This window comes from Micromys minutus (assembly GCF_963924665.1).
Source record: "Micromys minutus genome assembly, chromosome: 3".
Taxonomy (NCBI): domain Eukaryota; kingdom Metazoa; phylum Chordata; class Mammalia; order Rodentia; family Muridae; genus Micromys; species Micromys minutus.
In genome coordinates, this window is record NC_137972.1 from 65,553,695 (window position 1) to 65,571,545 (window position 17,851).

Sequence of the window (17,851 nt, forward strand, 5' to 3'; positions counted from 1 at the left end):
AAACGGTGGCTGTCAGGGGACACTTTTGGATATGTCCAGTCTGGGTCCTAAGGGGGCTTAGGCCAACCTGGGCGGCTTGGTGCAGCTGCCTCTGTGGGTACGGAGGTGAGGGAAGGTGACAGAGGCTGCCTCCTGAACCAGCTTCCCTTTGCGCCAGTCAGGGCTGGTGTACACTGAGGAGGAATGGGAACGAGAGTGGACGGAGCTGCTAAAGCTGGCCTCCAGCGAGCCTCGAACACACTTCAGCAAGAACGGCAGCGGCACGGGTGGCGGGTGAGTGCTACCCTGCTCTTCATGGGTCTTCCAAGAGCTTGGGGGTGACCCCGCATGCTAGCCAGATAGCAGAAGATGGGTTCGTTGTAAATGAGGCTACATGGGAGGGGAGGGGAGGCTGGACACATGAACCCAGGCCCTCTGCACATGATCTCATGAGAGCTCCCTGGTCTGTCTCCCTCAGGCTTGTCACACAAAGCAAACAGTAGTAGGTAGAGGACTCAGGACACAGCCAGACCTGGAGGTGGCCCGTGGCCATGGTTGTTGCCACAGCAGTCATAGTCTCCCAGGGCCATGAAGACACCAGCTGCTGTTTGTGGCGTTTTTCCTAAATCTTTGTAGTTTTGTGGTTTGAAGTCACACTGAAGGCAAGAGATCATCAAACCACCCCAGTGCTTCCCAAATGGATTCCACGGATGTTGTGTGTACAAAGGCCTTGTGTGTGCATTTGGGGATAGCTGGATCGTGCAGGTCAGCTCCGGTATCCCACTGTGGGATTGAACAGCAGGTCAGAACCACAGGAGCATTGTGGGACATGAGGTTTCAGGAGGCACATGCTTTGATTGTTTTGCTCTTCTGTCCTGAAGGAAAGGTATCACCCCCAAAAAAGGTCTCTGCCACAGCAAGAAGAATGGATACTGACACCAAGAACCCAGACATACATGTCTCCTGGCCAGTCTCGGCTTCTTCTTCTGAGGCATCCTCTGTGCTCTACACCCTGCCACAGTGGGCCTGGTACCTACTGGGCCCAACCCTCCTGAGGTCCCAGCTGGAGGACAAGTTCCAGCAGAGCCCACAGTGGCACCATCTAGAACTGTGTTCCGACGTGAGGCCCTTCAGTGTAGAAACCCGCAGTTCCATGGGCTGCTTGTTGCTTCGTAGTGAGATGACGTGTCAGCGTCAGTGGTCCAGACGGGCATGTTTAACATCTGAAGACTCCGTTCCAGAGAACTTAGCTCTTACCTGTTCCGTGCCCTCCCAGTCCTTGCTGGTCCTTCCAGTCCAGTGTCTCCTTCTGTGTTGGATTTCTCGCTCCTGCCAAGGAGAAGATAAATGTCAGACAGCTGCTGGAGGACCAGATCTCTTCTGGCAAAGCACAGGGGGAGGAAATGAGTACTCACAATGCGTGTGATAGTCTGATTTCCTGCTTTGACAAATTACCTGAAATTGTGCACTTCTGAAGAATAAAAAGTGTATTGTATTGTTTAGGGAATAAGAAAAAGTGCATATAGTTCTCTTAGTGCTTTTCATCTCAGTTGAGTCTTTGGATGTGGAGCCTACAGACATAGAGACATATATTATTTTGTGCGGGGGAAGGGGTGAGTATATGAAGACATAGAGACATATATGATTTGTGCGGGGGAAGGGGTATATGAGCATCCTTGTGTGCCTATGAGCATGGCTGCATGGAGAAGCCCCAGGTAAATGCCTGGCATCTTCCTCAGTTGCCCACCTCTTTATTTATTGAGGTAGGTGCTCTCAGTGCACCTGGAGCTTACCAATTTGGTTTGCATTGGCTGGTCAACTGACCCTGGGAATCCCAGCTCTGTGCCACAAATGCCAGGATTGCAGGCAGCCACCATACCTGCCTGCTTTTTTTTTTTTTTTTCTTTTACGCCTCGGTCCCAATAATCCTAACTCTCACAACTCACACTTGCACAAGGACTGTATCCACTGAGTCATCTCTCCAGCCAGAGCTATTTGTTTAAAGCAACGTGTTTTAAACATTCTTCCACTCTCCTTCCAAAAAAAGAAAAAAACAACTCTGTCTTAAGGCCATTAGGTAGACAAAGCAGGGTAGGGTATCTGCAGGGGAGAGCAAGGAGTGGGAGAGCAGGGGAGGGGGAGGAGTGGGAGAGCAGGGGATGGGGGAGTGGGAGAGCAGGGGAGGGGGGAGTGGGAGAGCAGGGGAGGGGGGAGTGGGAGAGCAGGGGAGGGGGGAGTGGGAGAGCAGGGGAGAGGGGAGTGGGAGAGCAGGGGATGGGGGAGTGGGAGAACAGGGGATGGGGGAGTGGGAGAGCAGGGGAGGGGGAGTTGGAGAGCAGGGGAGAGGGGGAGTGGGAGAGCAGGGGAGGGGGGAGGGGGAGAGCAGGGGATGGGGGAGTGGGAGAGCAGGGGAGAGGGGAGAGTGGGAGAGCAGGGGAGAGTGGGAGAGCAGGGGAGAGGGGAGTGGGAGAGCAGGGGAAGGGGGAGTGGGAGAGCAGGGGAGAGGAGAGAGTGGGAGAGCAGGGGAGAGGGGGGAGTGGGAGAGCAGGGGAGAGGGGGGAGTGGACGAACACAAAGATTGTAGCAAGTGCCAGGTCCAAACTTGGTGGAGAGGGAAGCTTAGAGGGTAGAGTGTTGAGAATGGCAGTAGACATAGGAGACTATGTACAGGTCAGAAGGCAGATCAGATGCTAGGAATGGGGAGATCCTTCCAGGTACTTAACCATTGTAGAGCAGGAAGTTAGACATTGGATGAACTTAGTCAAGATTACACTGGAGTTGAAGGTATTAGTGAGCCTGGCATGTCCTATGGCAGCTGTGATTCATACATAGGACAGGGGTATGTGTGTGTGCATGGGTGTATGTGTGTGAGTGTGTGTGTGTGTGTGTGTGTGTGTGTGTGTGAATGTGTATGTATGTGAGTGTGCATGTGTGTGTGTGTATGTGTGTGAATGTGTGATATTTTGGTCCATCTTCTTATGCCAGGGAACAATGAGGTGATCCAAAAGAATGGCAAGAAGTCCTAAGAACACAGACCAAGCTGAAATGAGCAACAATGGCCAGATCAATGTGTATGAGCATCACACCACCACAAATAGATTATAAACCACTTGATCAAAGTATAAAACCAGAAACCCACAGTGCTACCAACAAGCTTGGGAGGAAAGGGAGATGTGCAGAGGTTCCGAGGTCCCCTGTGGCACACATGCTGATGGCGTCGGTGGCCTGAGCAGCTCAACAGGTTGTGGCTGGAAGAAGAGCCAGTGACCAAGGCCCCACCACTGCGGTAGGACAGCCTGCATATCGTAGCACCTGAGAGGACAAATCAGACCCTCATCTAACGTCACGGTCAGCCAGTCGAGAGGCCCAGACTGAGGAAGTTCCACAAGGCACCTGGCCTGTGGGTGTGTCTCAGAAGTGTCACAGTTGTGGGAATACAGAGCCATGTTGCAGGCTGAGGGAGACCAAGTAGACCTCGGCAGAAAGCAGCTCTCGGCCCTAAACTGGATCCTGCATCCTGAAGGTGTGGGTTGGACCACCGTGAGCAGACCTGGCAGGCAGATGTTAGCTCTTCATTTCGGTGTCCTGGAGGGTCAAATGTGGCTCTGTAAACAAGAAGCACACTGACCCCTCTCAAAGCCAAGAGGAGGCAGACTGGAGAATAACTTTAGGTGGTTCTGTCTGAGTTTTTGTGACTTCTAACTGCTTCCACGTTTTTTACTATGAAGTTTGTTGGCCACCAAAGCAAAACAGCAAAATAGGAAAAAAGAAAAAAGAAAAGTATAATGCAACATCGGATCTCCCCCAAAGGTGCATTTCTTAGGAATTACAGCCTGGAGCCCTTTCCCAGCCACCCCAGCTCCCACGGCCATCCTTGTTCCATTGACATCTTCAAGGAAGAACCCTGGAGCCCCAGAGTACAAGAATGCGTTCCCACCGGCTGCACACTGTCATCATGTGTAGGAGATTTACACAAGGTTCCATCGTCTAAGAGCTTGAGCTCTCTTTCCTTGGAGATGTCCCGGTTGTTGAGGGACATCTAGATCACAGTCTGGATGACTACTCTACCCCTGAGGCCAGGCAGGAGCTTGTACCCAGGCTGGGAGGGTGTGAGTGTTGTAAGGCTGTGCATTCAACCTTCTCCTACCCCCAGGGTAGGATTCAGGCAGCCTTCACATGATTTCTTCCCCAGAACTGTCACTAGAAGGGTCCTCAGATCGTGGTAGGTAGGGTCCAGAGTTTGGGGGTGCTTAGTCCCTACACAGAGCCTTCCCTACTTCTTCTGTTCCCCACCTCAATCTAATCTTATGACAAGACTGCTCTATTGTGTTCTCTAGTGTGGACAACTCTGAGGATCCTGTATATGAAAGCTTAGAAGAGTTCCATGTCTTCGTTCTAGCCCACATTCTACGAAGACCCATTGTGGTGGTGGCAGACACCATGCTAAGAGACTCTGGTGGAGAAGGTAGGATCCTCAAGGAGCCATAGTTAATGGTGACCCAGAAAGGGTGACATCTGCACATGAGACATACACAGAGAACATTGTTTCATGTGTTGCTTCTTCTCCAGAACAGCAGCAATTGCTCCTGACCACCTAGCCTTCTTGACACCACAAGGTGACCCTGAAAAATGTGGCCAAGCACCATAGATAACAGATCCCTCCAAAGCCCCAGGCCCTGTTCCAGAGGTTCTGAGGGATAGAGTGTCAGAGGGGAGAAAGGAAGGAAGGCAGAGTGCAGAGGTTCTGGTGGGTGGTGAAGACCTTCAGGGTAGCTAAGCTGCTATTGTCTGTCCGCAGAGACCCTAGCTTCTGCATGACTTCTCCTTGAGTGTCCCCTCCCTCAGCCTCTCACAGTCTTCCCCCGGTTGATAAGCACACTGATGCGCAGGGTAGCTAGGCAATATCCCCATCCAGGTTTAGCCAGAGACAGGGCGTATACCCTCACACGTCATCCTGAAGCTTCTGGGAGTCGAAAGAACTGTGGTAAGAATGCCTGAGATGCCTCAGAGCGGCCAAGAGAGCCGTCCCCAGATCCTACCCTACTCCACAGACCCCGCGCCCAGTGCTCTCCGCAGTGTGGTTCATTTCCCAATCTCCTCCAGTGTAGCCCAGTTCCCTTTGCCGCCATTTCTTCTTGTTGCTCGCTTTTAAGGTGACACTGTCCACAACATTCTTTCTTTACTACATTCCAGTCAACAGTAACCCTGTGACACTTCACGCAGCTCTACTAAAATTTCAATCTATCCCATAGCAGAAGTCATGGGTCTCCCAGAGTCGAGCCAATTAAGCCTCAGTTGTCATGCCACAGAAAAACCAGCATGACCAATGGCTTCTGTGAGGGCAGAGGCTAGCAGAGCATGCCTCCTGCCTCGCACTGCTCTGTTCCCTGGGGGCCAGAGCCAGCAGTGCTTCCTTTTCCTTAAAAGATCCTCAAAGCAGGATCCTTGTGTACGGACTGAGTGATGGAGGCAGCGAGACAAAGAGATCCCTGGAGAACATCCCAAAAGTCCCACACTCTGTAACTAGGACGGTGCAGTCCCCACTCTGAGGCCTAAAGCAATGTTCTTCGAGTCAAAAATCCAGCCGCTAGGCTTGGGGCGTGGCTTCTTGGGTAGACACTTGCCCAGCATCCGGGAAGCCCTGGTTCCAGCCCAGCGCTACATAAAATAGTCGTGGTGGAACATGCCGGTAATCCCAGCACTCAGGAAGGCCAAGTCAGGAGAATTGCAAGTTCAAGGCCATCCTCTGCCACACAATGAGTCGAGGCTACATGAGATCCTGTTTCAGTGAAAGGAAAAAGGAAAATGGCTACTGCTTCAGGCAGCTGTTCACAGCGGTGGATTTCAGGCTCCTCTTCCCTCATTTCTCATAAGAAAGTGTCTAGTTCCACACAGATGCAAATCTCCACTTCTCGTGTTACCCCTGATCTACAGCTCAGTACCGGTGCTCTCTGGCTTGACCCTTCCTGTTCCATAGAACTTGTTTTCAAAATACACACCAGACACACACACAGGAAATACAGGTCCTGCCTGGTAATACACACCTGGTTTGACTCAGGAGCAGGCTATCCAGACAGATCACCATGGAAACGTCCAGTCCTAGCCCTGAGCACTGATTCTGCTTCCCCATCTCTTCTCCCCTCGTCCAACCCGCCCCTTCCCTTTCTCCGTACTCCCTGCTCCGGATCTTGCCCTCCACCTCTCCCTTCGTCTGTGTTCATAGCATTTGCACCCATCCCGTTTGGAGGGATCTACCTGCCCTTGGAGGTGCCTCCCAACAGGTGCCACTGCTCACCCCTGGTTCTGGCCTACGATCAAGCCCACTTCTCAGCCCTGGTGTCTATGGAACAGAGAGACCAGCAGAGAGAACAAGGTTTGTCCGGCTCCTGAGACAGAGTGGGGTAAGGTGGTGTGGGGGGGCGGGGCACTGGGAGAGGCGGCGTGTGTGGACCACCGCCTAGAGCCCTTGCACTTGGGACCCGCCATGGGTTCTGCATAGCCGTGCTCAGTCGGCGTGCAAGTGTGCGGTGTACAGATGTGCGAGGCAGTGGTCCAGCCACTCTGGAAACAAGCGACAGCTCTGCCTGTACTTGGCTGTCGGCGTCCGACGTTGGACATTTATAAATTCTCTATATTTTGATTCCATGGAAGTGACACATGGTATCCAGTGCACCGTGCTGTATTTCTGCACACTCACTCTGTAGTGCTCTGACCAGGGGAAACACACCCGTCTCCTCCAATGGTTATCACTTCTTTATGTCGAAAGGGTTCAAATCTCTTGCTTCTGGCCTTTGCAGATGCACGCAGCCTGAGTCCTCAGAGCGATTTTTTTAACTCTAAAACTAATGATCGCTAATGCTCTGTGTTGGCTTCTGTATAGATGCAATCCACCTTAGATGGGAACAAATTCCCTTCAGAATGTGTGCAAGCGGTGGCCCAGCACTCAGTCTGCAAATAGACACTTCCCTGTGGATGCTTTGCAGTGAGGGTAGCAAAGTGTGTGTAACCTGCTGGCCTCCGACTTTAACGAACCAGCGCTGTCCACACCACCCCTGCTGTAGTCAGCTTTGGAACCAAGAAAGTCTACACTGCCTTGTAGGTCGGTACAGCCAGGTTCCTGTAAATGGCTATTTCGGCACCCACCTGCAGACTGGACTGGCGCCACCTGCTGCATGTGCACATGTTTGGCTATCAGCCAAACACCAACACCGTGGGGCACCGTTATATTCAGTGTGCTGTCGCTGCTGGCAAGGAGGACTGTGCTCCTGTTAGTTCTGAAGGATGTGTGAGCCTCTGGGTGGGAAGAACAGAGCTTTATTATTGCCACTCCTATTTTCAGTACAGACTCGGGCTTCCCCACAGGAGACGGAAGGCCAAGGAGACGGCAGGTGTTTTAGGGTTCTTGCCCTTGGATGTGGTTCTAGGAAACTCCAAGTGATTGGTCGAGGGCTTCCACAGGCAGGAAGCTCAGGGTATCCTGACCCTTCACACTGAGTAAATCAGAGCCTCTATGTCCTGCCCCTTCCTCTGGACAGCAACAAGGTGGAACACAGGCAAAAGTCCAGGACCCTCCCTCCTCCAGCCCTCACAGCCTACCCTCCTACACCTGTTCCTGTCAGTCAGAGAGCCAGAAGGTTTATGGGATGGAATCTGAATCTAGGGAGTTGAAGAGCCCTTGCCCCCTCCCCAGAAGCCAAATCAAACCCCAGCTCACATCCAGTGTAGCCAGAAATGGGTCCGTGCAGCCAGGGTAGCAGACAGCTCATCACTCACTCATCGCCGCTGACCACCAAGAGAGACTCTCCATCATTAAAAATGGGAGGAACAGTGAGTTTCCCTTACCTCCCTGCTTCCCGTGGCACCTGCCTCCTTTCCTAGGGTCTTGTTCTGCTTCTGTCGTGGTATGGTCTGAGACAAGGTCTTGCTCCGTTGTCCAGGAAGGCCGCCAAATTCCTGGATTCAAGTGATCCCCCTGCTTCGGCTTTCCAAGTTTCTGAAACCGTATGCACACAAAGGCTGCCTGCCACCCTTCACCCTATAGCCCTTGCAAGGCAAAACAAGCCTCCATCAAGATGTGGCTTGGGCCAGGTCTGGGCACCCTTGTCAGCAAGAGTCCCTGAGGTCAGCATGAAGTTCATAGGCTCAGGTCCCTCCAGATGCCACTGCACCCCTCTAAGGAATGTGGCAGAGTGTGGGTGTTTCACCTTGGGGGAATGAACTTTTTTCAAAGTCTGGGTTCTGGCCCCAGAACATAGTGCAAATAACTCTTGGCTTCTGTGGCTCTTTGGGTCCTCCCAGAGTCCCCAAGGGTCCCACCTTCAAGGCCGCTGTGTGCCCAGAACTGCACCTTCCTCCCCATAGGCCAGGTTGGAGCCCTAGAGAGAATGCAGGCTCTGCAGAGGGTAAGCCTTTACCTATACAGGCTCTCCCATCACCCAGGGGAGACACTGCAGAGATGCCCATGGCTAGATGACATTCTGAATGGCCAAAAGCCTGAATACACTGTTCCTGTGTATGGCTTTCCCCTCTGTAGGCACGCATCAGTACTGTAGGCTGGCCTCTGGCAGTTTCCGGGACAGCAGTAAAATTAGCAGAGATCTCTCCCTTCCTTTGAGCATACATTGACTGTGGCTGTGGACCTTAGTAGCAGGCATATGCTTTTCTTTCCTTGTAATGTTGAAAACTTTCCCCCTTTCTGCCTCAAGGAAGCACTCCCTAGCTTTTTGGGTCTCAGTTCCACCATTGCAGCCTTGTACGTTGGAGCCCTTAGATAAGGGGAGGCGATGGGGATTGGACAAGCAGTCAGGCTGACAGCCTAGGTGGCTACTGACAGCAGGCAGCTAAAGATGGGCCCTACTTGTCTCGCTGCACAAAGGGATGGTTTACACGCACGAGAGGTGGGGAGTTTCTTCACACAACTCAGAACAGTGCGCGTTTTCAACTTGTCAAGTGTTCATTTCTGGAACTTTCTATGTAATGTTTTAAATCATGGTCAGGTATATAATAAGACGGCAGCGGCTTTCACCTAAAGGAGCTCCTGCCTCTCTGGTCCATCCCCTGTGCCACCTGAACCCTGGCCTGAGGCAGCAGCTGCTGAGCTGTGGAGAGCTGGTAGATGGGCCTCTGGTGGCCTGCTCCCCACATTAGCCCGAGCTCCTGTATCTTGTGATGCAGGGATAAGAGTCAGTTTCATGAACACACACCGAGCACCAGATCTCAGCATCCCTCCATAGCTTACTCACTGTTTTTCAGGGGAAGGAACCCCAGCAGGCCATGATTCAAGGAAGACATGTGATAAGCATTCTTTACGTTATACTATTAGTCCAATGGTAAGGGCAGGTAGTCAAAGGATTGACTGGAACTGGCCTTGATAGTCAGATGTGATGCATGGATAGGTGTGTGTGATGAGTGTGTGTTGGGGGGGGGGGGAGTACTCAGAGATAAAAGTAGCATGGACAAAGGTGATAGGCTGCTGTCAAATGCTGATGGCCTAGCACAAAAGGCCCATTTGTCCAGCTCGGTGCCGAGTGGCCCTGTGCTGTTGAGAGCAAGGCAGAAGAAGCCTGTGATATCTAGAACAGGGCTGGGGACAGCATTTGGCACTTGGCATTTCCTGGTTATAGACCAGCCTGAGAAACAAGTATAGTGAAGTTACAGTCTGTGTTTCCAGACAGTTCCACTGGGAATTTTACCTCTCACTTGCAGCATCCACTCATCCAGAGAAAGGCCCAGGTACAGAAACTGGATCTTTACCAACAAGTCTTGCCTGGAAACACTACATCTGGCTACTTGGCTCTCGGCCAGATGAGTGGCTCGCTCCCTTAATAGTCAAGGACGTCAAGAGGTTCGCAGCTGCTGTCCAAGGGTGCAGGCTCTACCCAGTGGCCACCATACTCTGTCCAATTCAAGATTCAAGAGTAGAGTGTTGCCCACGCCCTGGAGGTGGCCCCCAGCAGCTGACTCAGCAGCACAGTCCTCTGTTTCCAAACCTCCTGCATCTGGAGTTCAAACTAGAGTCTCCCAGACAGCTGCAGGGCTATGAATCCACCCAGCCATCCAAACCTATAGCCTAATCAGCAACCCTGTTCCTTGGGGTGTGCCACCCCACTTAAATGGAGTGTGACACTAGCCCTGTCAGTACTCAAAGATGAAGTTCTGGAGCTGGAAAGATGACTCAGCTGCTAAGAACACTCACTTCTCTCACGGAGGACCCAAGTTCAGTGCTCGGCTCTTTGTAGCTCACAGTCCCCTGTAAGCCCAGGTTCAGGGAAACTGACACTCTCTTCTGGCCTCAGAAGGTACCAGGAAATCATGAGTTAGATATGCAGACATGCAGACATTCAGAACATGCACATGACATTAAAATGGGTCTCTATAAAAATAAAGAAGATGAGGTCCTCTAGAGTCACCATCCCCACCCCATCAGCGAGGCCAGGAGATTGCCTGTCTTTTACCTTCATAGCACACCCTTCTGCAAGAGCTTCCGAGGGTGCTAGGAAGCATCATGGCGGTTCGAATGGGACTTCCCCAATGGCTCATATGTTTGAACACTTGGTCCCCAGTTGTGGATATATGGATCTGTTGTAGGAGGTGTGTCACTAGGGCTAGGCTTTGAGGTTTTAAAAGACGTATATAAGTCCCAGAGCTCTGGATCTGTCTCGCGGTTGTGGATCAAGATGTGATCTCTCAGCTCTCCCTTTGCATCATTGACTGTAACACTCTGAAACAGGAAACCACATGACTCGATTTCTTTTCTAAGTTGCACTGGTCATGGTGTTTTATCACAGCAACAGCAAAGTAACTGAGAGCCAGGCACCATCCACCGAGGACTAGTCAGAGATCCTAGGTCACCACAGCTCCCCGTCCAAGTCCTTACAAAATAGAGATCTGCTGCAGAAGAAGGCACAGTATGTGCAGCTCTGCTCACTGATCTGCCCTGCCAACACAAGACCCACACAGGAAGAGTTACAGCTGTTTGTCAACAGCGCGAATCATCAGCTCAGGTGGGTCACTGGCCAGCCAGCAGCTAGAACGGGCATGAATGCAGGCCTCCCCACTCCTGCCTCTCCAACATCCATTTGCGATTTGACCTGATAAATAAGGTACAACTGTGATACAGGCCTTGAGAGCCTTCACAGGAGAAATGGAGAAAGCGGAAAGGTGTGCTTGGGACTCTGCCAGCCCCGTGTCTCTCACCATGCTCACCCAACTAGGACCAAAGACTTGAGGCAGGTAGGATCCCGAGTACACCACAGGGAGACCCAGCACATGTCACCCCAGCCACAGGCAGAAGGTGTTGTAGGATTGCTGCAGCTTCTTCTTCCCTTCTTGATCGAAACTCTCCTTACCTATGGAGCGAGCATGTTTCACACCGCGTTTTATTATATGAGAAGTTGCTTCATCGTTGCACCTCTAGACAAGCAACAACCATCCATCGAATCCTAAGAATATAAAAGGCTTGAAGCCATGTGTCACTTGCCCAGCATGTGTATGTAGTTGGACTAAATCGGTTCTCAACACCAAGAGGACCCCGGGGGTTGATGGGTGAGGTGTCTTAATTAAGGTTTTGTTGGTGTGAAGAGACCACCTTCTACAGCACCACCCTGAAATTCAAACCTTCAACACCCCAAGGGCCATGTACTAGTTTTGTTTTCTATTACAGTGATGAATACCATGGCCAAAAGCAAGCATCAGGGGGCAGGGATTAGCCTGTCATTCACTTTACAGCCCTCCATCACAGAAGGAAGTTAGGACAGAAACTCAGGGCAGGAACCAGGAGGCAGGAACGAAAGCAAATGCCATGGAGGAGTGCTGTTTGCTGGCTGGCTCTCCAAGGCCTTTTCACCTTGCTTTCTTATACCATCCAGGAACACCTGCCACCTATGAATTTGGGCCCTCACACATAAAGCACAATCAAGACAATATCCCATAGACCTGCTTACACTCAAATCAGATAGGGGCTTTTTCTCAACTGAGATACCCTCTTCACAGATTACCCTAGCCTGTGTCAAGCTAAACAATAAATAAATAAATAAATAAATAAATAAATAAATAAATAAATAAATAAATAATAGAAATTAAAAAACAAGAACAAACAAACAAAGGACAACCAGCAAAATGTATCCTTTCTAAACTTGACACACAACAAAAAAAATCACTATTAATCTATAACCTCTCTTTTCCTGATTGTTCCCAAAACTGTGTTGCTATTAATATAGAACATAATATAACCTTAAAGGTCCTACAGTCCTTAAAATATTCCAACAAATTAAAAGTCCAAGTTTTCTTTTACAGTATCCAAAGTGTCTCAACTGTGGGCTCCTATAAAATTAAATAAGTTACATAATTCCCTATTCCAAGAGGGAGGAAAGAACCAGGGCACAATCAAATCAAAGCAAAAGCCAAATTCCAATAGTGTTAAAAACTCAGTATCCAACATCTTGGATTCACTAATGATCGTCTGGGCTCCAAAATGCTTGGGCAGCTCTACTTCCCCACTACCATCCAGTACACACAGCCCATCTCATAGGCTCAGGCCAGCTCCCCTCCACAGCCGCTGTCCTCAGTGGTCACAGCACCGTCCCGGCATCTCTGATATGCTAATGTGTCTAATGTTCCTCCATTGCAGTGGGTCTTATATTCCCCAGTGGCCTCTACTGGCCTCTCTTCAGGGACTCTGACCCTGCCACGTGATGCCAAGCCTTGGCTGTGTTCCAAGACCCCTGAAAGCTTGCATGTCATGAAAATCAGTGTCACAGGAGACTCTTGACATGTCACCAAGTTCACCTTCCAGCTTGAGATGCAGCCTTGGCCCAGTCTGGACCACAGCTTCTATGTGATGACCCTGAAGAAATAAATAGTTCTAGAAGATTTCACCTCTATGATGCTGGTGTCTTAGTAATCACAACTGATTTTTTTTCAGCCCCAACTAGACACCGGCAATCCCAGTAAAGCAAAGCTTTCATTTCAGTGGCTCTGGACTCTTGTTACTCGTAACTGATTCTTCATCCACAACTGACCAAAAACTACAGGCTCTTAATTCAGATATATTTATCGCACGAATGGCCTTAGAGTCTTTGCTTCCCACTGAAACTTCACAAGCCAGGCCTCCATCATCTCCCTGCTTTTTTCTCAATACTCTTAGCTTTGGGTTTGCCACTGAACCACCCATTAAGTTCTGACAAGTCAATATCTTGTCCAATCCAAAGTTGTAGACATCTTCATAATCTTCCCCAATCAGTGTGGCCAAGTGTTTCACAGTGGTGCCTGTGATCCCGGTACCAATTTCTCTCCTACTCTGCTTTCAATTTCTATGAAGATAAACCAAAACCCATGGTAGAGGAAGAGATAGTGTTTGGAGGTTTGTTATGTTTTACTGTTGTTTGGTTGGTTGGGTTTTGATTTTGGGTTTTTTATTTCTGTTTTGTCTTTTGCCTGCTTGCTTGCTTTGTTTTGTTACCTACACTCCATGGTAACATAACAGTCCATCACTGAGAGAAGTCTCATCCGAAACTGAAACAGAGACCGTGGAGGAGTGCTGCTTGCTGGCTTGCTCCCCATGGCTTTCTCAGCCTGCTTTCTTACACCACCCAGGACCCCCGCCTGGGGAACACAGTCTGTGCCCTGGGTCCTTCCGCCCTCCTACATCAAGTAGTAACCAAGACAATGTCCCACAGTTTGTCTACAGGCCAATGATGGGGCATTTTCTTAACGGAGAAATCTCTTCCCAGATGACCCTAGCTCATGACAAGGTGAGAAAAAGCCTACCAACACAGGCCACTTACCCATCGGCGCTGATGTGTGAAAAGCTAATGTGCACTGCGGTCTGTGGGTGCTCAGACCCTATGCGGCACCGGCATATCAGAGTGTGTTCGTTACAGATTGAGATGGGGGGGGGGGTTACATGTATCCTGAGTAATGCTCTCGGTCTACAGCTAATGGCAAGATTTCCCTAAATAGCAGCCAGTTCCAGGCAGAGTGCTCGTCATGAAGAGAAGTGCAGCCTTATCTTGTCTCACTGCACGGGGTGCAGAGGGTGTTGGTGCTGGGCAGGAACAGCGTGGCAGGGTCCACGGGATCTGGGTGTTCACAGGTGAGGTTCTAAGTCCTTTCCAGAGGTGACTTCCTAGCCTTCATCATCTTCCGTCCCCACTCTACAGAGCAGGAGCATGAGGAAGGAGAGCCCATCTCCTGGGAATGGCCACGGTCACATAGCACTGGAGTGGCCAATGAGTAGAAGAATGGAGGCCATGCCTTCTGAAGGGGACATGTGGCCTCCAGAGGCAGTTGCCCAGTGATTGGGTAGTGTGCAAGCGCCAGAGGGGGCCTTAGGAAGTGGTGTCTCGGGTGAGCACGTACGTGGATTCACACACCATTTTGACCTGGTGATGCAGGGGTCTTCGGTGTCAGAGAAGGGGGAGCAAGAGCTTTGTCACCTCACAAAGGTTGAGGGATATGGGAGGTGACTGCCGAGATTTCCCTCCCTGAATGCAAACAGATGGGCTATACCAAAGGCAAGAAACCCTGGAGTGTCCTGACGCCCTTCCCTGGGAGAGGAAATCAAGTCAGCATAGAGCAGAATGGGGCAAATTCAGACTGCAGGAGGCCTGCAGACGGTCAGGTTTATGATTTGTTTATTGCAACAGTTAGTCAACACAAAGAAGAACTTCACCAAGAGCAGCTGGCAACCTGTCTCTTAGACACAACACACATGTATAAAAATGAGGCATCCAGAGATCTGGGGGCCAACAAATGTGTAAACAGCTTGTCAGCTACATTCTTTATCAGATTTATTGATTTTATTATATATAAATACACTGTAGCTGTCTTCAGACCTTCCAGAAGAGGGCATCAGACCCCATTACAGATGGTTGTGAGCCACCATGTGGTTGCTGGGAGTTGAATCCAGGTCCTCAAGAAGAGCAGTGTTCTTAACCACTGAGCCATCTCACCATCCCTGTCAGCCACATTTGATTTGCAACCCAGAGCAAAAGCCAATGTTAATCCATGTTTTAGTATCCCCTAGGTGAGTGAGGTGGGACTTTTTTCCTTCCCGATGCTGGGACCCAAACCCAGCGCCTAGTGTTCTACTGCCGAGCCATGCCTCCAGCCCAGATGGCGTGCTTTAGCTTCCAGTCCATTTAACCGTGAGCATGCTGACCGTTCACTGGTAAAGAACTATGCTTGGGCCAGAGGAAGGTGTCGCCATCCTGTGCCTGGCACAACCGGATCCTGCTAATTTCCCAGTGCATCTGAGGCACTGGTCCCTAACATGGCTGTGCCGCTCATTAAGAACTTCATCTGAGCTGTATACTCCTCCTCAGGGCTCGCTCACCTCCCCGCACTCCACAGAGCCAGGGTGAGGGTATCCAGGCTTGTAGTTTACAGCCCAGGCTATCATCTCTTTATTGCAGCAAATATTAAAAAGGAAGGCTTATCTCTTTATCAGCCCCCCCCCCCCAGGTCTCATTCCGTGGACGCCGCTCTAGTTTGAAGCTGTGCACCTGGACTCTGTCACTCCGTCCAGGAGCTACACCCTCCACGAGATTCCCTTCCCAGGCAGTTCACTCCGCCTGCCCTGCAGTTTCTGTCCCGGATGGATACAACAGCCCCACCATTTTCTTTCCTCCACTGCCCGACCCAAACATGACTCCAAGGCCCAATAGCTTTTCATACAGGTTTATATATTAAACTCTTAATTCACAAGCCCTCTAGTCAATAAGATTACATCCAATGGACAAAGACGAACTGCCCTTCTATATGAGATTAAATGACCTACAGAAACCCTTCAAATATTTATATCTACCTACCCACCTGGATCTAGGTCTGCTTTCTCCAGCTCCATCTTGTTTTTTCCCTTTCCTCCTGCTCCTCGACCCTTCCCCGCCTATTTTCTCCCATCCAATCATGTATCACCTTAACATAAATCTACATGCTCTGGCACACTTGACTCCTGGCCCGCAAACTTCATAAAGGCCTGTGGATGACCTTAATGGTTAAAAGGCTCTACACGGGGTTGCATACCCGGAGCAAACCCTTGAGAGACACTGAATCTGCCTGCACCTTGACCTTGGATTCTAGCCTCCAGGACTGTGAAGAAAAGAAACTTGAGTTGCTTGCAGGCTGCCTAGTCTATGGCGTTCTGCCACAATGGCTCCAGCTAGAAAACCATACAGAAATAAAAGGACCTGTGCTGCTAAAGATGAGCTCAGAAACAGGGAGTGCCAGCCCAAACAGCCCTGAGCTCCTGGCTCCTATAAGCAGATGGCATCACTTGTACCTAAACAGGGTGTCCTCAGTGTGCACCTCAGCTGAGCGATGCTGGCCAGATGTTCTATCCACCAGACACCTGAACATAGCAACCAGGGTCTTCAGAGGGCAACAGCACGGACCCCTGAGGGAGTCTACTAAGGCATCTGGGAGTCTGCACCTGCTGTGTAGCTCATGGGTGGGGCTTAAAGGAGAGGCTGGCACCTGGGCACACTCCTATTCAACTTTTCTAAGTCCACAGTCAGTTAATGCCACACAGTTAACAGCTGTTGGCATCTCTCTAGGTTTATGTTGTGCTTCTGGGCAAGGTGGGCCAGTGGGTGGGACACACATCAATGGACTGGCAGATATTCTGTCAGCTACTAAGACAAGGGTGACCAAGTGTCCAGCAAAACCACATTTGGCCTTTCAGCTTTCACGGTTGTTAGCACGGTAGAACACTTGGTTACCCCATCCCCAGGTAACTTCCTGTTTGTCCCCATTACCTGCATTCAGCTATATTCTAAAAATATTAAGTGAAAAATTCCAAAAAAAACAAGTGAAACCACACTCACATTGCTTTTACTTCAGTATATCTTATGCGGTCCTATTCCATTAGTTATTGCTGTGAATTTCTTACTGTGAATAATTCATAAATTAAACTCCGTCCTTGGTATGTTCACACAGAAGAATACAGTCCGAGAGGGTGCGTCCCATTGCTCATGCATCCATGGACCCGTGAGATGTGGGTATGGTAGCTAGTGCATTTGCTGTGTGCACTTGGAAACGGTTTATTTGCACATGGCTATCTGGAGAATAGTCCATTTATTGTTACATAATGGTCCTCTTCTTTGTAACCATTTTTCCTAACTCTTCTTTGTCTGAGGTTGGGGCTCCTGCTAGCTCTTTGTATTAGGCAGTGACTTTTAAACTACCTACAGCTTTAGATTCATTATGGAATTGGTGATAGCTTGATAGATTCCAAGCTATCTTTTTGTTTTAATCCCTATTCAACAATAATTACCTTTTGAGGGTGTTAACTATTTGTATTTAATTATATGAACGGTAAGGGTGGGTGGAAACCACCATCTCTGCTGGTCATTTCTTCTTGCTCTGCCTGGTCTTTTATTTTCCATGTCTGATTTTGGATTGATTGTACTCAATAACTCTATGTGCTCATGTTATTTACCTACCAACATTTCGTTATTAGCAGTTTATCCAAGGTTTACAGATCGAATCTTTAAGGAGATTCTATTTTCAAGTGATATTGTCACTTCCTGAGTTGCAGGGAAACTGTACCCCAGCATCCTCTCACTCTCTGAAGCACATGTTACCCGCCCTGCAGTTCCCAGCCCTAGCCCCACCCCCCACTCCACCCCACCACACCCACCCACCCACCCCTGTACTTCTCTGTTTTCTCCTTAGATCTGGCTATCTTAGAATTACTAAAGGGAAGAAAACAGGGAACTTGGCTTTTACATTCCCATTTCCCTCACTTGCTTAAATTTAAATCATTCCTGAGATTCTGACACTTCCCAGTGTGGATCCAGGCAGTGTGAACTGGCTCCTCCGGGTTTGGAAACACTTTGGAGTCGACTTTGTCTCAGAGCTTTACTGGAGTCAG

At 50.0% G+C, this 17,851-nt stretch overlaps 1 protein-coding gene across 2 annotated transcripts in view; it reads left to right on the forward strand.

The window, feature by feature from the left end:
- Window positions 1-17,851, forward strand: part of OTUD7A (OTU deubiquitinase 7A) — a gene marked incomplete at both ends in the record, with an annotated part of 101,501 nt that overhangs the window by 75,120 nt on the left and 8,530 nt on the right. Inside the window, 3 exons of one of the 2 annotated variants that reach the window (XM_080913881.1) lie at window positions 158-273; window positions 4,317-4,444; window positions 6,203-6,352. In XM_080913881.1, coding sequence (XP_080770007.1) covers window positions 158-273; window positions 4,317-4,444; window positions 6,203-6,352 — 394 coding nt within the window. The remainder of the gene's footprint in view (window positions 1-157; window positions 274-4,316; window positions 4,445-6,202; window positions 6,353-17,851) is intronic. The other variant, XM_080913882.1, reaches the window with a different exon arrangement.